This window comes from Tupaia chinensis, unplaced genomic scaffold (assembly GCF_000334495.1).
Source record: "Tupaia chinensis unplaced genomic scaffold, TupChi_1.0 Scaffold000054_1, whole genome shotgun sequence".
In the NCBI taxonomy this organism is placed as follows: domain Eukaryota; kingdom Metazoa; phylum Chordata; class Mammalia; order Scandentia; family Tupaiidae; genus Tupaia; species Tupaia belangeri.
The window spans coordinates 4,215,248-4,239,699 of NW_006159512.1; the positions used below are offsets into that span (position 1 = coordinate 4,215,248).

Sequence of the window (24,452 nt, forward strand, 5' to 3'; positions counted from 1 at the left end):
TGAATGAATCTTAGAAGCAGAAACCCAGATTTTCTGGTTTTGATATTTTGAGATTTTATTTATTTATTTGTTTTTCAGTGTCAAAAATGCCATCAGTGAAGTTCTCTTTTTAGGAGATCTTTGCTAATCCCTTTAAAGGGTCGTCATGGATAGTTTAGAGTGCTCAGGTTTTAAAGGGCAGTTATCCTACCTAACATAATATTTAGAGCAATCATAGTTATAATCATTAAGCTAAAGCTATAAAAACTCAGCCATCTATGTTTATTATTTTTAAGATTATCAAGTTATTTTATGAGAGAGAAGAGAGGACTACAAGCACCCTCAGCAAGGTCTCCTGCTGTGATCCTTCCCTGAGCTTCTCGGCCAGGCAGGATCATGGGCAAAGGCTTGCATCCAGAGTGTACAGTCAGCCCAGGAACCGAACCCCATCTTCCACATTGCTTCTAGGTACACCACCAAGCCACTGTGACCGGGTCTGCATTTATTATTTCTAATTCTCACAGTAAGATAGGTATTAATTTTCCCATTCATATTAATATTAACCCAGAGAGGTAAAAATCATTCATTTATGGTCACACAGCAGTAAGTACCTAGTCTTCAATTCGTCAGACTATGAAACATGCGTTCTTAACCATGGTGCCAGAGTGTGTCACACAATGTTTACTTTCTGAATTTTTGGGTTTTTTTTTTTTTTTTTTGAGAAGGTTTTGCTATAGGGTGCATGTGTTCGCCAGAAAGACAGAGAGACAGAAAGTGAGAAATCACCCCCCAGAGGGGATGGCCACACCGCAATCCTTTCTCTTCCATTCTCCTCTTGGGATCTTGGCACCCACGCACACAAGCCCAGTGTGAGTTTAAACTCTTGGGTCCAGGACTCGCAACGCAGTCGACTACATGGGAGTCCAGCGACATAGCCATTACGCCAACTGCTGGTCCCTCCATTCTGAATTTAACATTTTGTCTTGCCTAGAAAGTTAGTAAATAGAAGGCTAAAAAGTCTCAGAATGACAGAACTGGTAGCACATGGGGTTTTATTTAAAATATTTGTTAAACTGGTCAGCAGGTGACATGTTGGTTAAGGGCATAGGACTCCCACATGGCCAACAGTGGTTCGAGTTCCAGACCTGGCGGCTTGCTTTCTCACTTTCCCCTTCTCTCTGTCTCTCTTTCTCTCTCACTCTGTCCCTCTGGTTAAATTAAAATAAATGAATAGATAAAGTTAAATAAAATAATTCCTCAAAAATATATTTGTTAGAAACATTAGATCGATTTCACGGGATTGTGAATACACAGGACTATTGGATCAAACTGGAGCCCAGGTTCAGTCCAATCACCAGATGTTCAGTTGATTAGGAATGCTTTACCCCTTACCTTGCATTTTCAAGAATCAGAAACTTAACTCTATCTGGTTTAAGCAGAACAGAACTTATTGGGCCAATTCACTAGAAAACAGAGCAGGGTATATTATATGAGCAGAAGGGACTCATGACATAGGACTGGTCCACCTGGTGTCACTCTCTGTCCACCTGTCAATGTAATCACTCTCTAGACAGATTGTCTTTGTACAGAGGCAAAGGTGGCTGCAAACTGCCTCGGCTCAGGTGCACGTCTTCTTTATTAAGCATAATTTTTATGCTTATTTTATATTATTGGTCTGCTATTACAGAATGTCTGTTTCAGAAGGTACCTATGACCTAGTTGGGAAGTAGCTGTTTTCTCCAGGTATTCTGTCATTTTCACCTGTAGGTGTTTATTCCCTGGAGGTATCATTGGGTCTGGGTCACTGGCCAGGACCTACAGGTGCCGTTGTGAGCTACCACCCTATCAGAGGACTTTTCTGTTCAGAATTTCTATTTTTTTTAAAGATTTTTATTGTAATCTCTGATTATATATAATTATTGTACATCTTTATAAGGGTATTGCGTGGCTTTTCGAAGCATACTATATAGTGTGTAATAATCAAATCAAAGATAAAAATATACTCACCATCTCCAATATTTATCGTTACTGTGTGATACTCATATTCAAAATTCACTCTACTAGTTATTTGCAAATATATGTTAAATTATCACCTACATTCTTTCCTCTACTGTACTACACTATTCTTTCATCCATTCCAGTTGTCTGCATGAAGTCCTGTATCTTAATTAAGTCTTTCTCATCTCCTTCAACCTCTCTCCCTTTTCCAACTTCTGGTATCCACCATTACTCTCTCTACTCTGATTGCATGGAAGCAGCATTTCACGTTTAAACCTGCTTTGAACAAAGAAGAATGAGGAGGAGACAATCTGCCTTAATCGTAATCTACTAGTCCCAGGTTCAAGAAGAGATAGACTGAGAAGTGAATATCCCAGGCCAGCTGACCAGGAGGCCCCTACTTTCATGAATGCCTCACCCAAGCATGACTTTGGGCATTGCTATTATCCCCAAGAACCACAGCCTGTTATAGCTCATTTCTGAGGGAGAGGACACTAATTGTCTAGTGTCCATTTGAAAGAAAGTCTAGAGTAAAACACACGTATTTTAACCTGCATTCTTCTTCTGCTTAGAATCTGCCACCCACCTCTTCCCACACACCACCACCACTGTCTCACACAAACACACACACATGTGCACATGTACATAACACACACACTAGTCACCAGTTCAGTGCAGATTTCTGTTTCCCTTCTGATTTCTCAAGATCTTTGTTTAATTTGTTTTTGTGTTTTGTTAGTTCCTGGAAACTAATACCATGCTTTTCCAGGCTTGGTTTTATCAGAGAGTATCCTCTGTCTAAGCTAGCTTACCATCTGATAGAAACCAGAAGTCTCTACTCAGATACTCCCAAATTGATAGGAAACAGAAAACTGCGTCTCCCCTACTTTTTGTTTATCAGTCCCAGAGAAGAACTCTGATTGGTTCTATTTTGAGCCATGTGTCCTTTGGGACCAGCATGAGCAAGATCTGTTACCCAGAGTAAGGAGAATGGAAAAAAATGATGTAGGCAGCCCCAAACAAATCTATTCCAGTAATGTGCATGGATGGGTGACAGCTACAGTTTCTCTCAAGTCCTGGTAAATACCCTGATAGAGAGCACAGTCCAACCACATACCACTGGAACTGTCATGCTTGATTTATGCTGAGTGCCCCAAATAGAACTTAACACACTTTCCTGCAAATGCAATAAACAGGCTCTAGGCATTTGTCTCATATTAGGTATTCGAATGCTGCCCATCTCGTCTGTGTTCAAAGAAACGAGAGACCATAAAGTTTTGGAAGAATTTGAAATACTTTGCACTGTGATATAACAGGGAACTACCTGTTTATACTTGACATAATATTCTCCAAGGGTTAGTAAAGTATACTTTAAAGGGAACTGTAAAATACAAAAAATAAGTTATGCTTTATGAACCCATCAGTCATCATTTCAATTTGGCATGGGCATACGTGTGATTTATACAGAAGACAGAATGAGGTTGGAAGATTTGCAATGAGAATACATATTTTTGCTTTCTGCTGCAGTGTTTGCAATAGAATATATTATTCTAGTGGTAGAGTATTGCTAGCTGTCTTCGTGTTATGTGTAGTAAGCAAATGTAGTCATTACCTGAGGCTTTAATAAAGGTGGAAGTAGATTTTGTTAATGGTTCACTGTCTCCTTTATAATATTAAAATCCAGAGGGATAGCCAAGAAAGTTTGCTCGAAATGACACAAACAAAATATCCATGTTTTCAAAATGAATGATAGAGTCATTATGAACAGTGCTTAGGCAGTTATAAACCTTTAAAGCAGCAACAATAATATCTTATTGGTCTTATATATGGCTCTATAAATCTATAGCTATCGATATACCTATCTATATACATACACATGCACATTAATAAAGTTTTTGTAGCATGTAAAAGGGAATTCTTAGCAGCATTATTGGGGCTCCTGATAAGATATCCAACTAGGTGATATTCACATATCTGTCTTTATCTGCCTTTATATCTGAGTTACTTTATATCTGTATTACTTCACAGTTAAAGGACGCTCCCATTTCTTACTTATGGTCCAAAAGGAATATCCCCCAGAGAAGCCCTGCAGAACTCATTGTAGCTTCACAGCTACTTTTATAGAACTTGAAAAAAGATTGTGAGTCAGCATATCACGTATGCAATTAACTTCGCTCTGATTTGTATTCCCAGGTAACCCACCTTTTTGACAATGGAGCGACTGTCTTCTTTGCTGTTTTCATGGCAGTCTGGGGTAAGTGTTCTGCAACTGTCTGACCTCATATGCTCTATGATATGTTCCTTTTGGGGTCTCACTTTGGTTCTAAAACAAAGCTCAGGTAAATAAAGTTGGCTTCTCTATTAACAAACTGGTAGATCATTCTTTTGGTTTATTATAAAGGTGGCATTGTAGAAGAGAAACATGTCTGAGTCTCTTTTCTTAAACCATCAACAGTTTCACCAGCACTCCCTTATTAGAATTAAATTTACCTCTTTTTGAGACAAAATATGAAATATGCCAAAAGGTCTGGGGAGAACCGAATGCCCATCTCAGTGTACACAGTATATGGGACTTTCTGGTGTGAGGGACTAATGTGTGAGGGCCCACTTCTGGTTTTCTCTCAGCTCTGGACAAAGTGACCTATTATGAGCAAGAACTACTCATAGCACTAGCGAACCTTTTGATACCAGTTTAAGCTAATAGCCCATCACAAAGAAATGATGGAAACAGTCAGGTCTTGGGAAGCAATAGGATTTGAAATCTTAACTGTTCCATTTACTATGTGATTTTGGACAGGTTACTTAACCCACCTCTTTGCAAAGTGGGTTTAATAATAATTACATTGTCAATTAATTGTAGAGCTTTAATTTAATGGTATAGAAAAAAGTCTGACAAACTTATAGCAAACAGTTCATAGTAATTACCTTTGGAGAGAGGATTTGTGAAAGGGTAAGCGAACAGTGATGATAAATAAACTTTTTAACACTATGTATTTTCAGCTCAATATGTATTTTTTTACAATAATCATGTATATCCTATAATTTAAAATGCCGGAATATTAATTTTGATGTTACAAAAACATCTTTAGGCTTAGGCTCATCTTGTTCGTTATGTCTGGAATGGCGATAAGAATCTTTCCCATCTTTTAGAGCCCAGATGAAATATCATCTGCTCTAGTGAAAAGATGAATTCCTCCTTTGAACTTCCATAGTATTTGTTTTTTGTCATCCTGAGGGCACTAATAATTGTTTGCATGTGTGACTTATCTCTCCTGAAGGCTGATGGTTCTTTAGGACCATTAAGGCCTTTAGAGACCTGAATTTCATTTGAAAAATAGTAATTTAATAAATATTCATTGGATGGATGGATGGTAGACAAATGGATGGATGAATGGTTGGAAAGAAGAGAGAAGAAGAAATAGAAGAAAATTATCATGAAGATTTATTTATGATACAATTAATGCATTTAAATGGCCTTTTTTTGATAGGTGGAAATGTAAAACCTTATTCTTTTGAGGAAGCTCATTCTAGATATTGTTTCTTCCCTACCAAGAGACCGTCAAAGGGAAATTTTCTCTGTCACTGCAGTTTTATTGAAGGGACATGTTTGAACCCCGTGATTTCAGCCTCTCCCAGCCAATAGGCATTTGACAAAGAACAGCCAAACCATAGGTTGACTTATGTGGCCTGAGAGGCCTTAAATTCCAGCCACCCAGATTGTTAATCCCAAGAATGTGAATTGGGCACTATAGAGGGGGAGAAGTTCACAGCAGGGACTGATGTTGAACCATGCACTGATGGCAGGAGGTGGGTGGAGAAATTGAGACTGACCATCAGGTAAAAGTAGGGACCAGGAGGAATTATGAGGATGCTGAAGTTATAAGAATCAAAACCTAGAAATAGGCAGAAGCAGTAAACTAGAAAATATGTAGAATGATGGTGCGGTGACCAACGGGGAGAAAATGTAAGACCATCTCCCAAAGAGAAGCATATGGGGGGGAATAGGCTCAGTCTTCATTTTTTTTTTTTTTTGGAGAGGTTTTTGCTATAGGACGTGTGCACTTGCCAGAAAGACAGACAGAGACAGAGATAAAGAAAGCAAGAAAGCACCCCTCCCCTGGGGGGATGACCACGCTGCAATCCCTTCTCCTCCATTCTCCTCTTGGGATCTTGGGCACACACGCACGCATGCCCGGCGTGAGTTTAAGCCCCTGGGTCCGGGACTTGAACCGCAGTCAACTACGTGGGAGTTCAGCAACATAGCCATTATGCTAACTGCTGGTCCCCCCAGTCTTCATTCTTGTAGGAGTTCTGCCTCCTTTGATGTACTTCATGAAAATCCCTCACTACTTATGCTACCATTCCCTTGTAAGCAAAGGAAGCTAATCATTACAGAGTCATGGTTATATTACTGAGCTCTCAGATCAAGAATGTGTTTCTGGTTATTCTAGGACATATTACTATCAGTAATCATGACAGAAAGTATAATATGCCATTCAGTGATTCAAGTTTTGCTCTGGTTACAAGCAAGGGGATGTCCAAATGCATTTTTTTCTTAAACCAGTGGTTCTCAAACTTTCTCTAGTCATCACATCTATAGCAGATGAAAATATTTTCACAGTATGCTGATGTACATGGAAGAGCCTGCCCAAGCATCGAAGTCCCCAGGGCTTAAGTGACTTTTTTTTATGGTTTTTGCCATAGGGTATATGTGGTTGCCAGAGAGGAGAGAGACAGAGAGACATAGTGCCTAGCATGATTTTCAAGCCACCTGGTGGTCTGTGACTCTCACATGGATGGCCATGTGAGAGTCCAGCACCTTAACCACCATGTCACCTACTGGCCCCAAAGTGACTCCTAATATCATTGTCATTATTTCTATTTTTGTTGTTCCTGGCATACCCATTTGGAAACTCTGGCTTGAGGTGCTAACTACTATGTAAGCATTCAAGTTTCCGTGTAGAGAATGGCAATCCTAGTAGTATTGTGAAAGATCTGAAACACAAATTCCCTTTCCCACTTTTGTATTTCATGAAGTTTAGATATATTTTGACTGAAATAATGATTTCTTCTCCCACACTTTACTCCTTGAGACTGTACTGAAGTAAAATTTTGGTATATGGTATTAGTTATAAGGCAGAGGTTGTCATCTCTCCCCTGGTAACAGTATTATAAAAGGGATTCATTCCCTCTCTGCAAGTTGGAATGTTTATGCCATAGATGACAAATGGGTTTTATTTTATCCCCTTGCCAACCTCAGCTGATTGGTGATGGCTGCCCGGAGCACGGAGTTGAGAAGCTTCTGAGGTTACAAGCAAGTGGAGTGGAGATTTGACAGCCCTTGTGCTTTGGAGTGTGCTCAGTAAGGTTCTGATAGATGCTCTGTAATAAACTTAAGGCACAGAAGAACATTTTAGGGTCACTCCAGGCAAGACAAGCCTGAAATAATTCACCCTCTGAATTGCTTTGTCTTAGTTGACAACTTATTGCTTAAATCCTTTATTATTCCCAGAAATGTGCTAGTTTGAGAAAAAGAATTATTGTTTCTTTGTAAATAGGGATATGCCCCTTGCAGAAATCTAAAGTAGCCAGTGGTAATAACAGTTATAGTAGCATGTTGGAACCAGCAGTTGGCATAATAGCTATGTCACTGGACTCCCATCTAGTTGACTGTGGTTCGAGTCCTGGATCCGGTGGCTTAAACTCATGCTGGGCACATGTGTGTGCGTGCCCAAGAACCCATGAGGAGAATGGAGGAAAAGGGATTGTGGTATGATTGTCCCCCTCGGGGGGTGATTTCTCGCTTTCTGTCTCTGTCTTTCTGGCGAGTGCACGTGCCCTATAGCAAAAACTTCTCAAAAAAACAAAAAACAAAACAGTTATAGTAGCTTGTGTTTATTGAGGATTTACTGTGTGCTGAACATGATCCTAAGTATTGTACATATATCATCTCATTTAATCTCTTTATCAACCTTTAAAGAAGGTACTATTTCCTGATGTGGTAGATAAGGAAACTGAGGCAACAGCTAGAAAGTGGCAAATCCAAGCATTAAACAAGGCAATCTTCGCTTCTCTACTCCAGTGGCTATGTCAGGTGCTATTTGTAACCATTTACTTCTGCTTTGGAGATTTGAACTTTGAGATAAAAGACTTACATTCATCCTGAGCCCCATTTATGCTGCTTGGAGATGGCCATGTCCTATAAAAGTGTGTCAGTTCTAATGGAGCTCCGTTTCATGGTCTCAGGATCCTCTCTATGATTGACAAGTTACAACATTTAAGAAAACAAATGCACTCTATTTTCAGAAAATTGCTCTATCTGGAGATGATGAGAGCAGATGGAAGTGGTTTACAAGACCTCCGAAGGGACAGGGTTGATGTATTTGTTTTTGCCTTTTGCTTTGGGTGCTCACCAGAGAAACAATAGCATTGCATTTGGAAGCATTTTGTGGCAGCTGGGGAGAGCCTCTGTGTTGGATGAAAAAAGCTTGACGAAACACTGCTGTTGTTTATGTTCACACACGTGTGATCGCAGGACTCCCGAGACCCTCAAACCACACTGTGAGCCCAGGGCTCTGGGCTTGAAATGCAGTGTGATTCCTTCGTCAAGGCTCACCTTTGTTCAGAAAGATTCAAGGGATAGAGTAATTATAGCCTAAATTAGCTTTTCTCCTTCAGACAGAAAATTGCTCTATCTGGAGATGATGAGAGCAGATGGAAGTGGTTTACAAGACCTCCGAAGGGACAGGGTTGATGTATTTGTTTTTGCCTTTTGCTTTGGGTGCTCACCAGAGAAACAATAGCATTGCATTTGGAAGCATTTTGTGGCAGCTGGGGAGAGCCTCTGTGTTGGATGAAAAAAGCTTGACGAAACACTGCTGTTGTTTATGTTCACACACGTGTGATCGCAGGACTCCCGAGACCCTCAAACCACACTGTGAGCCCAGGGCTCTGGGCTTGAAATGCAGTGTGATTCCTTCGTCAAGGCTCACCTTTGTTCAGAAAGATTCAAGGGATAGAGTAATTATAGCCTAAATTAGCTTTTCTCCTTCAGAAAAAAAAAAAAAAAGTCAGTAGGGAACTAGATGTTGGCAGAAACCTGTCAGGAAGCAGATTACCTCTCTCTGTACTTTATTTCTAGTGTTTATTTTCTCCTTCTTCCTCCTCTTTTGTTTCTTCATTTTCACTGTTGCCAAAAAATTTAATTATCTGTAGTGACAAATAAAGCAAGATCCTCAGAGCTTGCCAATCAAAATAAGATTGTGGTTATTTTAGTGCAAATTGAAAGATTTTTTTTTATGACCCTGTAATTGGTGAATGAAATGCCTTTTTTAAAAAAAGGTTTTTGATATAGGGTGTGTGTGTGCATGCCGGAGAGAGACAGAGAGAGACACAGAGAAGGAAAGTGAGAAATTACCTCATAAGAGAGATGGCCATACTGCAGTCTGTTCTCCTCCATTCTCCTGAGATTTTGGGTGTGCACACATATCATCTGGCATGATTTTCAAGCTACCAGGTCCAGGACTCAAACCATGGTCAGCCATGTGGGATCGAGCACCTTAATTCCCATACCACCTAATGGCCCCCAAATAAGTCTTATTTTAAAAATAAAAGACTAGCCTTTCATTTCTAGATATTTATAGTAATTTTATCATTTGTACTCTTAGCATCAAGGAATTCATGGAAAAACAAAATTAAAATATGAGTTTATTTTGATGAAAAAATTTTGAAATTTTCCACAAACTTTAAAGATCCTTTCTATACTCAACAACAACAAAAAAGAATAGTGATTGCGTATTAAAAAAAAATAAAGGTATGCATTTACTAAATGCCTACCATGTTTGGTGGTGCATTCATATATGATATCTCATCAATTTCTCATAACCCATCAAAAAGAAATTACTGTCTTCATTTTATAGATGAGGATATTGGGGCTTGGAGGGGTTTGCAACTTTCCCATGCTTACCCACTAATAATAACTGAGGAAGTCTGAATTTTAAACCAGATATGGTCTGTCTAACTCCAGAATCATGGTGTCTACCATGTTAACAATGAACCCAATCATTACTGAATACAGGTCTGGGTATCCTACATGCTAGCAACACCAACAGCTAAGGTACCCGAGTTTAGGATAGAGAAGAGTCTTTTTTCAGAGCAGAGGGCATCAGCTATGAAAATGGGAGACAAATTTTAAATCCACCTCGTTAGCTGTCCTGAAATAGAATGTGGGGTCAGTTACAGTGTTATGCACCTTCTACAGGGTATATTGATTAATATCCAATTAGCTCAACAGATTGCAAACTAATTTTCACTGGACATTGAGTATACAGAGATGAGCAAGATATCATTTCTGCTCTCAAAAATCTCATAGTGTATAAAAGGAACATTGGCAATTAAAATACAGGGTGCTAAGTCCAATTCACAATGGGCCGGGGAAGGTTAATATAGTCAATTTCCTGAGGCTAAAAGAAAAACAAAAGGTTCACCCAAGAAGAGATACTGGAAACAGAGCAGACCCTTGTCAGCCAGAGTGGGCTTACATGGAGGCGTGGATAACATTCTCAGCTGAGAACCATCTGAACAATGCTGAAAGGGAAGGATTAGATATGCAATGTGACATGGATTATGTATTAGTTTCCTGGGGCTTCTGTAAAAACATGCCAAAAACTGGGTAACCTGTAACAACAGAAATTTATTTTCTCACAGTTCTAGAGACTAGAAGTCCAAAACCAAGGTATCAACAGGGTTGGTTCCTTTTTTTTTTTTTTTTCTTTTTTTGGAGAGGTTTTTGCTATAGGGTGCTTGCGCTCGCCAGAAAGAGAGAGACAGAGAGATAGAAAGCGAGGAATCACCCCCCAGGGGCCTGACCACGCAGCAATCCCTTCTCCTCCATTCTCCTCTTGGGATCTTGGCCACGCACGCACATGCGCCTGGCGTGTGTTTAAGCCACTGGGTCTGGGACTCGAACTGCGGTCGACTACATGGGAGTCCAGTAACATAGCCATTACGCCAACTACTTGTCTCGGGGTTGGTTCATTTTGAGGGCTCTGAGGAAAGGGTCTGTTCCATGTCTCCTAGATCTTGGTCACAGCCAGTGATCCTTGATTTTCCTAGACTTGTAGGTGCATTGCTCTAATCTCTACTCTGTTTTACTTGATATTCCACCTCTGTCTGTCTTCAAGTCGCTGTATTTTAATAAGGATAGTAGTATACTGGATTAAAGGCCCAGCCAACCCCAATTGTGATTCAGTTAATTACATCCGTAATGACCCTGTTTCCAAATAAAGTTACATTCTGAGGCACTGGGGCTTAGGATGTCAACGTGTCTGTTTTGAAAGGGCACAGTTCAGCCCACAGCAGAGCACATGTTGAGGACTGAGGTATGCTAATTCCAAGCACAACAGAGAGCCAGCACTTCCTGTTATAGGCAACAGAAAGCCATCTGAGTTCCAAGCTGGAGAGTGACACCATCAGTTGTGTTTGGGATGCAGCTCTGGCAACTGTGCGGGAAGACGTAAGAATGAGATGCAGGCCACTTATAAGGCTGTTCCGGTGTCAGTCAAACATCATGCAGAATCAGGCTTCTAAAAAGACGCAAATTATAAGATAAAAACTTTATATATTAAGTGTTTTCCTAGCTTTAGTGACTTACAATGGGCAAAAATTGGAAACAATCTAATACCCAACAATAGAAGAATGGTTAAAGAAATTATAAGCAGCCATTACAAATTAGTCTTTCAAGGCGTGGAGTAACATAACACAAAGCCTGTGCTTTTCAAAATCATTAAAAGTAGGATAGAGAATATATAAATAAAATATGATTTCAAGTATATTAAACATGAATGAAAACGGGGGAAAAGTCACACTGTTCATGTGACTAATAGTCAAACTATTCATTGGTTTTGGTGTTGGGATTATGGGAATTTTTGTTGTCAGCTTCATTTAGATATAAGTTATATACAATACAATCCAACAATTTCAAGTGCATAATTTGGCAAATTTTGTCAAATGTATATAGCCATGTAGCCGTCACTATAGTGGTGATAAAGAACATTTTTATCCTCTAGATAGTTTCCTCGTGCTTTTGCGGTCAGACTCTGGGCAAACTCAAACCTACTTTCTATTCCCACAGTTTCACCTGTTCTAGAATTTCATGTAAATAGAATTAATATGTGGTATTTTGTGTCTGGCTCCTTTCACTGCAATTAATGTTGTTGAGATTTATTTATACTGGTGCACATATCAGTACTTTGCTCTTTTTAAGTACAGAATAGAATTCCGTTTTCTGGATATACCACAGTGTGTTTACTAGTTAATGGGCATTTGCTTTCAATTCAATTTTTAGCTATTTTAAGTAAACTCTTCCAGGTTTTTTTTTTTTTGGGGGGGGGAGTTTGCACATTGTTTTAGAAGTCTTTGTATCCATTTCTCTTATATAAATTACTTGGAAGGACATTGCTGAATCATATGTAAGTAAATGTCTAACTTTGTAAATTGTTTCCAAACTGGCTATACCATCTCACATCGTTATTAAGAGTTTTAGATGTTCCACATTCTCACAAACATTTGGAATTATCAGTCTTTATCTTTGTCATGCTAGTGGTTGTATAGTGATATCTCATTGTGGTTCTTTTGTTCGGTATTTTTAAATTCACTATAGGGCAAGTACACGAGAGGAGAGGGAGAAAGAAAGAAAGAGAGAAATCACCATTCAGAGGAAATGGCCACGCACTATCTTCTCAGTATGTTGGGCATGCACACATGTGCCCAGAGTGGAAGCCACGCCACAATTTCTTCTCCTCTCAGAGTTTCGGGCATCATGAACCCATGCTCAGTGTGTTTTTCAGGCTGCCAGTTCTGGGACTCAAACTGCCAAGTCAGTCATGTGGGATCCAGTGCCTTCACCACCACGTCACCTGCTGGCTTCTCATTGTGGTTTTACTTTGCATTTCACAAATGAGTAGTCATGTTGAACATCTTTTCATGAGCTTATCTGCAAATTGCACATACTCCTTGGGGAGGTGTTTCTTCAGTTATTTGCCTTTTTGTTACTGGATTATTTGCTTTCTTATTTTTAACTTAAAATAGTCCTTTGTATATTCTGGGTAGAAGTGTTTTACCATAGATATGTTTGTGAATATTTTTCCTTGTTTGAGGCTTGCATTTTTATTTTCTTAATGGTATCTTTTTAAAAAAAGTTTTTTCTTTCGATATTCTTCCATTTTAATTTTTTTTTCTGCTCATGCTTTTTAGTGCTTTAAAAAATCTTTGCCAGGACCAGCAGTGAGCGTAATGGCTATGTCACTGGACTCCCATGTACTCAACCACAGTTCGAGTCCCGGACCCAGTGGCTTAAACTCATGCCAGGCATGTGTGCGTGCGTGCCTAAGATCCCGAGAGGAGAATGGAGGAGAAGGGATTTCAGCGTGGCCATCCCTCCTGGGGGGGGATTTCTTGCTTTCTGTCTCTCTGTCTTTCTGGTGAGCACACGCATCCTATAGCAAAAACCTATCCAAAAAAAAATCTTTGCCAAACTCAAGGTTCCTAAGATTTTCTTCTATGTTTTCTTCCAGAAAGCTAACAGTTTTAGCTCATATCTTTAGGTCTACCCATTATTCCAAATTGATCTCTATACATAGTATGAAGAGTTAGATTTAGTTCTTTCCATGTGGATATTTAATTGTTTTAGTCCCACTTGTTGAAAAATTATTCTTTTTCTCTTTGAATGTTCATAGCCCACATTCAGAATTTTTATTCTGTTTGATATTCTGTTTTCTCTCAGGTAAACTTTCATGGCAGCAACACATTGCCGTGATTATTATACCATAATAGTATGTCTAGAAACCTTCTTTTTATTCATTTTTTTTGAAATTTTAGGTTCTTTGCATTTCAATATATATTTTAGAATTAGTTTTCCACTTCCTTTTTTTTTATTTTTTTTTAATTTCCAGAGGGCACATGCACTACCAGAGAAAAAGAGAGAAAGTGAGAAAGCCCTATACCTTTATGCAGGATGGTCACACCATAATCCCTTCTCTGCTATTTCTCTCCCCTTGGGATTTTGGGCAAACATGCACACATACCCTGCATGTTTTTCAAGGCACTGTGTCTGGGATTCAAACCACACAGTTAACCATGTGAGATCCAGCCACCTTAACCATCACACCATCAGCTAGCCTCTCCAGTGTTTCAGTTCCTACAAAAATATGTTAATATTTTGATTGTGACTAAACTGACTCAATAAATTAATTTTTGAAGACTGAAGCCTTACTGTCAACATGAAGATCATGGTTTTCTTGTTTATTTGGGTGTTCTGTAATTTCTCTAAAGCAATATTGTATTGATTTCAATGTAAGGTCTGGCATATATTTTGTTATATTTACCCCTATATATTTAATATTTTGGTGTTTTTTATGAATTTTTTTCTGTAATTTAAATTTTCAGTTGTTCATTGCTACTATATATAAGTACTTTTTTTGTACATTTGTTTTTAGGGAGAGACTTTTGCTATAGGGCGTGTGTGCTCACCAGAGAGACAGACAGAAATCACCCCCTGGGGGGATGATCATGTCACAATCCCTTCTCCTCTATTCTCCTCTTGGGATCTTGGACACTCACACACACACAGGTGCCCAGCATGATTTTGAAGCCACTAGGTCTGGGACTCGAACTGCAGTCAACTACGTGGGAAACCAGTAACATAACTATTACGCCATTTACTGGCTCCTAAAAATACATTTAACCTATCTGTTTAACATTTTAATTGAAATGTTTTTATTGATAGGCAGTAATTCAGTGTTACTATTTATCTAATCCAATAATCTCTGCCTTTTCACTATAATGTTGACAGCATTTAAGGTCACTATTAATATATTTAATTTAAATTTATTAACTTACCATTTTTATTTGCTTTGTACATGTCCCTTCTGCTTCTGCTGCATTTTTCCTTCTTTTGTTTTTTTAGGGGATGAGAGATTAATTGGATATTTTCATGATTTCATATTATTTTGACTATTAACTTATCAGCAATTCCTTTTTACTTTAATTTTATAGTGATTGTTCAAAGATTTATAATATACACCTTTAATTTTTCACAACCTGCCTTCAAATAATATAATGTGATTTCACTTGTATAATAACTTTGATTTATTTATCTTTTATTGCCAGAGGGTGCGTATGCTCACCAGAGAAGAATAGAGAGGGAAGGGAAAAAAACTCTGAATGGTGGATGGTCACACCCCAATCCTTTTTCCTCTGTTCTCCATCCTATCAGGATTTGGGACATGCATGTCCCTGTACCCAGTGTGTTTTTCAAGTCACAGACGCAGGAATTTTAACCATGGTTAGCCATGTGGGACCTGGCTCCCCATGCACAGGGGGATTATCTGTTATACTATAGGACCAATCCAAGAACTTCCTAAAAATATAATTCCCCTTCTACCTTTTATTTTTTTATGTGTGTTATTATTGTCGTATATTTTACTTCTATTGTCATATGTTTTCTTCCATATATGTTGTAAATCCTTCAATATACTGTTATTTTGACTGTAAGCAGGGGAAAATATTTTTTTATTTACTCACATAGTTATTGCTTTTTAAGCACTTTTCTTGCCTTGTTAGTGATCCAAATTTCCATCTGCTATCATTTTCTTTGGCCTGAACTTCCTTTAGGGTTTCTTATAACGCAAGACTGCTAATGATGAATTTTCTCAGCTTTTTTAAATATTAAAATATCTTTGTTTCCCTTCAGCTTTTGAAAGACATTATTACCGAATGTAGAATTCTAGGTTGGCAGGTTTTGGGTTTTTTGTTTGTTTGATTCTAAAATGTTTTTCAACATTTTATTTTCTAAGTGTTTTTTCAATACTTTAGAATAGAGATTCTCAACCAGGAGTAATTTTTGCTTCTCAAGAGAGATTAGAAAATCCCTAGAGATATTTTGGGTTGTCACAGCAGATGCAGAGATGGCACTTGGCATTTAAGTGGTTAGAAGGCAGGTAGAAGCCAGGGATTCTGATAGATATTCTACAAGGGAGCAGTTTGCTCATAAGGAATGATCCATTCCAAGATATTGATAATGTTGAATTTGAGAAATATTTCCCTGGAGGCTAAGGTTGCAATCTTGATTTTCCTTGAAGTCATATGGCTTAGTTGAGTTCCTTGAAAAGAAATCACCTACCACTTCTTTTTTTAAGGTTTTTACCATAGGGCTCATGCATTTATTGCAGAGAGACAGAGACAGAGAGAGGGAAAGTGAGAAATCGCCCTTTGGGGGAATAGCCATGCTACAATCCCTTCTCTTCCATTTTTCCCTTGGGATTTTGGACACAGACATACATGTATCCAGAATGATTTTCAAGCTGCTGGGTCCAGGACTCAAACTGTGGGTCAGCCATAAGAGAATCCAGTGCCTTAGCCACCTTCCACCTGCTGACCTAACACTTCTAGTTTGAGCATTTTCATCTATGATGAGGATTATCTACTAGTAGCATATGAAAAGGGGGTGATACAGAATAATGGCCTATATTTCCACAGCTTTGGCACAAGATCAGTTGTGTCCAGGTTGAAAAACCCTGCCTTTGGGACTATTCTCTTGTATTCTGCTTGGATAGCTTTAGACAGGATGTTATCTGTTTCTTACCATTGTTCCTTTCTACATAAGATGTCTCCCTCCCCACCCACATATTTTGACAATTTTTAATTTTTACTTGTTTTTCAGAATTAGATTGAAATATACCCCAATGTTATGTCCTTTATGCTTCTTGTACTTGATTGAACTTCTTGGATCAATGGATTTAAAATTTTCAACAAATTTAGAAATTTCTCCATAATTATATTTTCTAGTACTTCAATTTCACATATATTAGACCCATGTATTGTCCTGTAGGTCACCTATGTTCTGTTCATGTATTTCTCATCTCTTTAGTATTTGTATTCTCTGTGCTTATTTTTGTATTATTTATCTTGATTTGGGTTTTTTAATTTTTTTAAATTATATATTAACAAACTATAGCTGTATATATTGATGGGGTACAAAATGATTTTGTAATACAGTGTCGAATGATCAAATGAAGCCAGTTAACCCATCCATCACCTCAAATATTTGATGTATTGTGAGATAAGAACTTTCAACATCTACCCTCCCAGCAACATTAAAATGTACAGTATGGAACTATTCACTATATTCGCCACACTGTGCAACAGACATTTCAAAACTCAACGTCATTTTTTCTATTGAACTGAGGTTTTGTTCTTTTGATTATCATGTCCCCATTTCCTCTGCCCCCAGCTTTTGGTAACCAGTGCTCTACCCTCAGCTTTTATGAGTCCAGTTGTTTTAGATTCCACATGTATGTAAGCATTTGCAGTATTTGTTTTGTGTGTTTGACTTATTTCACATAGTGTAATATTCTCTGATTTCATGCGCAGTATCACAAATGACAGAATTTCTTCTTTCTTGTAAGGCTCGATAGTTCCCGATGTGTATATACTCATTTTCTTCATGTATTCATCTACTGATGAACACGTAGACTGAATCCATAGCGACTATTATATTTTCAGGTTCACTGATATTATCTTCTGAAAAATAAAATCTTCTGTAAACTAAGCTAGCATATTTTCCCTTTCGCGTCTTACATTTTTCAGTCAGGTGTCAATCAGATCTTTATGTTTTATTGTTCTTCTCATTGTGCTCATGTTTTCCTCTGTCTTCTTGATATGTGAAGCATATTTATTGTTTTATCATCTTTGTTTTATCATTTATGTCAGTTCTGGGTCATCAGTCTGGGGCTGATTGAATTTTCTCTTGGTTTAGGTATTATTTTGTTGCTATTTGCATGCCTGGTAATTTTTTATTAAGTGTCAGAAAGCGTCGATTGCTGAGTTTTCTTGTGTTTCTTTATATTAGACTTTGTTTCAGCATTCAGTTTACTTACTTGTAGATCAGTTTTGTCATTATTTTCTAGCCTAAGATGTAATTCTTGTCTGGACTACCAGAGTAGGCATTCTCAAGATAAAGAATCAAATTAGGCCCTTCGAAATGTATTATGTTACCAGAAGGCAAAAATTGATGGCTTTGTATCCCTACCAGCTTCGAAAGTAAGTGTGGCCTTTTCCAGGTTCCTGCAGAAGAACAGAGAACTGAAAGAAGAGTAGAGAGTAATTGCCAGGTTGCATACTGAACTTACAACCCTGGGACATAGTCCTCTTGAATTTAGAACTAGTTTCAGCATAGTACTCATTTGATTGGAAGAGGGTACTTTCTCCTGGCTCTTCTCATTTTCAATAGGAATTTGAGCACCCAGATTGGAGTGCAATCTTCTGATTAAGAGTCAGTCAAATCAGGTCTAAACCCAGCTTCCTCATCACCTAGCTGTGTGATGATAACTAAAAAGGTACGACATTTCAGTCCTGCCATGGAACTCTGTGGATACAAGTCACTGTGCTAGACTCTGGTTATATAAAGCCTGCTATGATACAGTCCATATCTTCAAGGAGCCCATAGGCTAGTGGTAGAGACGATCGAGGTTTTGTTTTTGTGTCGTCGTTGTTTTGTAAGTGCTGAATGGTGTGATCAGAGCTGACCTGAGTTGTGTGGGCAACTCAGTATGGGTGCAGAGAAAAGGTTCAAAGGGAATAGTTGCAGACACATGGGGCTTAATCTAAAAGCAAAAGTACGTGTTGACCAAATGGATCCAAATAGGGGACAATATCACAAGCTAAGGAAATAGTGTGGGCAAAACTAAAAATGTCTGAAATAGCTCATGTACAGAAACTAGGAGTGATTTAGCCCAGAGTCCAGGTGCAAGTCAGAGCAGGAAGAGTTGGGCACAACCACAACCGAGTCATTAAGAGCCTTGCCTACTGAGCTGGTCACAGGGAATTTGTTCTGTAAGTGATATGACTTCACTGTCCTGCCCCCTCCAGGACACCTGGTTGGATTTGGATTTAGAAAAATCATAAGCAGGATGTGAAGACAGATTGGAATCTAAGGAGTTCAAAATGCCAGCAATAAGGTTAGGCCTTCTGATGCTTTAGCTAAAAAAAGTGAGATATTTTGAGCCAAGCTCTGTGGAAAGAGTTTTATATCTCCCCTCCAAAAAAAATCTGACAAAAGACAAAACTCGTGGGAATTTTAGCTTTGGAGAAGAAATATATTTTTTGAATCAAATTTATCGTAGTGCTGGATGGTATAAGAGAAAGATTATATATATATACATATATATATGTATACACACACACACACACACACACACACACACACACATAGATATTTATGTATATATAAAACATAGAGGCGTATATATAGCAAACCCAGCTTTAAAGGAGACAGAGGAAAGTATGAGTTCCTGACACAAGATAGCATATAACTAGGCATGCTCAAAGTGCAGGTGGCTCTCAGGGATGTGAGTATTTAGAAGAGGGAATTTAAATCATGGAATAATGAGTATGAGGGACTGGAGCTTTGCTTCGAAAAGAGACAACTTGTATTTGTTTGATTGTGACCTAATCTTATGAGTAGACATAAAGCAGATCCTTCTTCCTCAAATGAATGGGCATTTTCACACAAAAACACTCACAGAAGAATGACAATTCTACCAGCCATTTCTTGATTTATCTTTCACATCCTTCTAAGTTCTAGAATGCAAGAGAGGGGAAGGTTATTAGCCAGGAAAAAACAATATGCTGTGGTCTGAATGTTTGTGTCAACCCAAATTCTTAAGTTGAAATCCCACCCCCCCCCAAGGTGATGGTATTAAAAGGTGTGTGGCCTTTGGGAGATGATTAGATCATGAGGACAGGGCCTTCTTGGTAGTGATTAGTCCCGTAAAAAAGAGACCTCAGAGAGCTCACTAAGCCCATCTACCGTGTAAGGGGCCAGCTATAATAGAAAGCAAACCTTCACCAAACTCCAAATGGGCTGGTGCCTTCACTTTTGACTTTCTAGCCTGCAGAACTGTAAGAAATAAATTTCTATTGTTTATAAGCTGCTCAGTTTATGGTATCTGTTATAGCAGCGTTCATAGGCTAAGACAGGGACAGGAATTAATGGTTAAAATTTCTCTCTACCAGGTAGGATTTAGCACACACTAAGGAAGGAGAAAGTAATGGAATGATTCTTTTTTTTTTTTGAGAGTTTTTTTCCCTAATCATGTATGTATGTATTTTTACGTTTTCCCACATTTACTTTACATATCAAAAAATTTTTGCTCCAACTCCATAGTTCTTAACAGTTAATAAACAATCTTCAAAACTTCAAAAAGCTGAATTTTAAAGATAATGTTTGAAATATTTGTTAAAATTTTGTTTGTGACCCTATAACAGAGACAGTATGGTTTTTAATATTTTTGAGAAAATATTTACATGTCAACTACTCAAACTATTGAAAAGCAGACACCCAGCACACAATCACACATAAACCTTCTCAATTCAACCCTGCCTACCAAATATTCTGTGATATACCATATGCTAGCAATGATTAGTCTCTTTTTATTCCTTCAAAGTCTTCCTCAAAATAATCCTCTGGTGGTGGCTGCTCTTTTGCAGTCTCTTCTGACTACAGTACTGGACTAGAAAAGTCCAGGTTATTTTATGGTACAAATTCTTTCATATAGCTTCCCTAATGCTCTCTGCCAGGCAGAAATGTTTGTGGTGCCAGGCCATATTTCCAAGAGCTTCTGCTGGCTTACTTGAGATCTGCCTCAGTTCAATGGTTTTCTGATTTAATTTTCAGATATGATGTTGCAGTCAAAGCCCTGTCCAATAACAAGTATTTCCAATTTCTGATTCAAGGCAAGAGGTATTATTGAACTTAGGCAAATAACCATTCTGCTAAAAAATAAGAATACTCCCAGATATTTTCCAGTTCCAGAAGGGTCAGGAAGGGAGAAAAGTTTATATTTCCATTTAAAGAAACAAATAAGAAGAAAAAACATTTTAACAAATTGCTAAACCTATCAACAGCTCGAAAGAAAGCAAAATCCTTAAATTGGGAAAACAAAGCATAGTAAAGAAAAAGACAGTAATATTTTACTCAAAAGTCATAAAATTCTATTTCAGCAGTTCAGTCTTATGTAATTAATCTCTCTTCTGTTGAATTTGCAGTGTTACTGTGGTCCGATCTTTCCATTTAAATCCTGGAAGTTAACATTCAATATTGTTATTGATGTTCTTTTCCCTAGCATTAAGTTGGTCATTTTCTTGGTTGCTTTTTGTTCTCTTATTTCTGTCTGTGTGTCTTTAGTTTTCCTGGTAAAGCACTCCTTTCTGAACTTGAAGAGCTGGTCTGGTGTTGGTAAATTCTTTCAGGTTTTGTTTATCCAAGAATGTTTTTATCTTTTCTTTCCATGTGAAGGATAATCTTGCAGAGTATAGCATTCTTGGTTGAAAGTGTTTTTCACTTAACATTTTGACTATATTTTCCCATTCTTTCCTTCCTTCCATTGTTTCTGATGAGAGGTCTGATGTTAGCCTGATGGGATAACTTTTATAAGTAACCTTAAGTTTCTTTCTTGCTAATTTTAGTATCTTGTCTGTGGATTTGGCCAATCCAGCTATGATGTGCCTTAGAGAAGATCGTCTTGGGTTGATTCTGTTAAGGATCCTTTATATTTCTTGGGTCTGGATATCTCAATGCCCCTCTAGATTTGAAAAGTTTTCTTCAAGGATTTTATGGAATAGATTATCAATGCCCTTATTAGTATCTTCACCTTTTGGGATACCGATTATCTGGATATTTGGGTACTTAACGATATCTAGTATTTCTCATATAGTATTCTCATTTTTTATGGTTATTTTCTCAGTTTTTTTGGTTTTTTTTTTTCTAGGTCAGAGGTTTTATCTTCAACATCTGAGATTCGATCTTATGCATGGGCTAATCTGCTTTCAATATTTTCAAGGGAGGTTTTGATTTCCTATAGTGCAACCTTCAACTCTAACAGATCCATTTGATTCTTTTTTATAGTGTGTATTTCCTCTTTCAGATCATGCAAGAACTTCTTCATCTCCTGGGATTTGTTGTCTCTTTTCTCCTGCATCTTCTGGAGTTCATTGTCTCTCAGCTCTTGCATCTCATTTAGTTTTGCTATTATAAATATTCTGAATTCTCTATCAGATGTTTCCATGAGTTCCACTGTACTGTCTGTGGATGATGAAAGACTGTTCTTTTCTTTTCACTTAGGAGAGAGGTTTTTATTGTGGGTTTTGTTTTGTTTTGTTTTTAATTTCTTGTGCCTCTGTGACAAAATCTCTCTTCTACTGTGTTTTGCAATGTGGTTTCCACAGAAAGAGATTATGAGTTCAGATTTATAAAAAGAAGTTTCTTCCTTGAAGCAGTAGGTTCAGTAAGCATTGAGGATTTCAATGACCCCTCTCTGAGTGTTTCAGTGTTTAGAGCTTAACTTTAGTTACCTTGGTCCCTGAATGTTCCAGGACACACCTCAGATTTAAAATGGCTTCTTGTCTGAGTGTTTTGGATATCCAAGAGATGAGGTTTAGAGCACAACTTTAGTCACCTTGGTTCCTGAATGCACCAGGACACACCTCTGAGAGAGATTTTTGCGATAGGGTGCATGCGCTCACCAGAAGGACAGAAAGATAGAAAGCAAAAAATTACCCCCCAACAGAGATGGTCATGCCACAATCTCTTCTCACCCATTCTCCTCTTGGTAGTTTGGACATGCACACACATGTGCCCAGCATGAATTTCAAGCCTCCAAGTCTAGAACTCAAATCACAGTTGACCATGTGGGAGTCCAGTGCCTTAAGCCACCTGCTGGTCCTGGTAATGGAATCATTCTGAGAACCACTGGCTGTCTTAGAAGTCAGTTCCTTCAGAAGAGAACCACAGATGGGGCAGGGTTTAACCAGAACAGCAACTGCCAGTAGAACAGACTGGGTGAGTATCCTGTGGTCTTAGGCTGTCACAAAAGAGTGCCCCATTAAGGTTCCCTGTGCCCACAGGGTACCATCCTGACTCTTAGAATAGCCACACATGCAAAGGCTGGGCTGCTTTGTCTCTTCAAGGCCAGGGAGATCCTGATGACCAAAGAGAAAGTCTTTATAAGTGCCATTTGCTTGAGGAGCCAGAGGACCTAGTAAAGGAATTGTTCCAGGGACCCTGTGCCAAGGCAAGATAATTTGTTGAGGCAGAGGGCAAGTGTGCAAATAGGAGTTGACATAGCAGGCCCACTTTAGAAAGCCTGGCTCACTAAGTTGGCCCTTGGCTAGTGCTGGGGACCCTGGATTTCAGGAGAGTTTCCACCATCCTAACTGCTCACAGTAACTTATTGTATATAAACAGCATGCCCAAACTGTGACTTACACTTTCCTTATGGGACCCTGGAACATTAGCATGTGCTAGGCAGAGGGCACCCACATACCAGCCCCAGTAAAAACCCTATGCATTAAGTATATAACAAGCAGACTTATCCCTATTAGATAACATTTCACATATGTTTTCACAAGTTGGGGGAGATTCCGTTCCTCTGTGTGACTCTGCTGAGAGTGGACCATTGGAAACTCATGCTCCCTCCAGACTTCACCCCCTGCCTGCACCTTTTCCCTTTGCTGACGTGGCTGTATAGTCTTTAGCTGTAATAAATCGTAGCCACCACTACAACCAAGGGGTGGTCTTGGGACCTGACACAGCAAGATTCACAAGAGAGGCACCAGTGGAAAATGAATACTCAGCATTGGCACTTTTTGAAACCTGCAATACATACTATATGTTTGTTTTAATTTCTGTCTTCCAGAATTCAACACTTGATTTTTTATTTTTGGTATGTCTTTCTTACAACTATAACTACTCAGAAGTTTTCAAATTTTAAAAAGGTACTGTGGTACATATACCGTATATTAAGGTAATACCCCAGGAGATCTGGCATGCAGAAAAGGAATTATGGACCTGAATTATCATCCTTCATTGGATTATTAGTAAATTAAAGACTATGAAATTTGCTTTGTCATCAGTAGCACAGTCTGTAACTGAGCTGGATTTCAAAGTTAGGAACATGTAGGCTACATGCCAGAGAATTCTCATCTAATACCCTACACTGTCTTTGAAGTTACTTATTTTTAAAATATGTCTTCTATGTCTGAATACTACTAATTAGAAGTAGTGTGAGATCAAGGGAGAATGAAAAAGAAGAAATTAATTTTCTTTCTTTGCAATGGACATTTGAATATTTATCTTTTTCTTTTAAAGTGGTTCCAACTGCATGATATAGTTCTGCCTTTGATAAGTCTCACTGTACAAAAAGACTTGACAAAGCTGAGCCACCAATTCTGTCCCCTAAGATGTCTCTGTTATATCTTCAGTTGTATTCGTCTGCAAGAATGAAAAAGAAGAAATTAATTTTCTTTCTTTGCAATGGACATTTGAATATTTATCTTTTTCTTTTAAAGTGGTTCCAACTGCATGATATAGTTCTGCCTTTGATAAGTCTCACTGTACAAAAAGACTTGACAAAGCTGAG

General features: G+C 38.3%; 1 protein-coding gene across 2 annotated transcripts in view; it reads left to right on the top strand.

Annotated features, from left to right (window-relative positions):
* LOC102482021 (anoctamin-4) overlaps positions 1-24,452 on the top strand; it is a 247,596-nt gene that overhangs the window by 170,695 nt on the left and 52,449 nt on the right. For both annotated transcript variants that reach the window (XM_027775698.1, XM_027775697.1), the window contains one exon: positions 4,171-4,231. In XM_027775698.1, the coding sequence (XP_027631499.1) occupies positions 4,171-4,231 (61 nt within the window). The remainder of the gene's footprint in view (positions 1-4,170; positions 4,232-24,452) is intronic.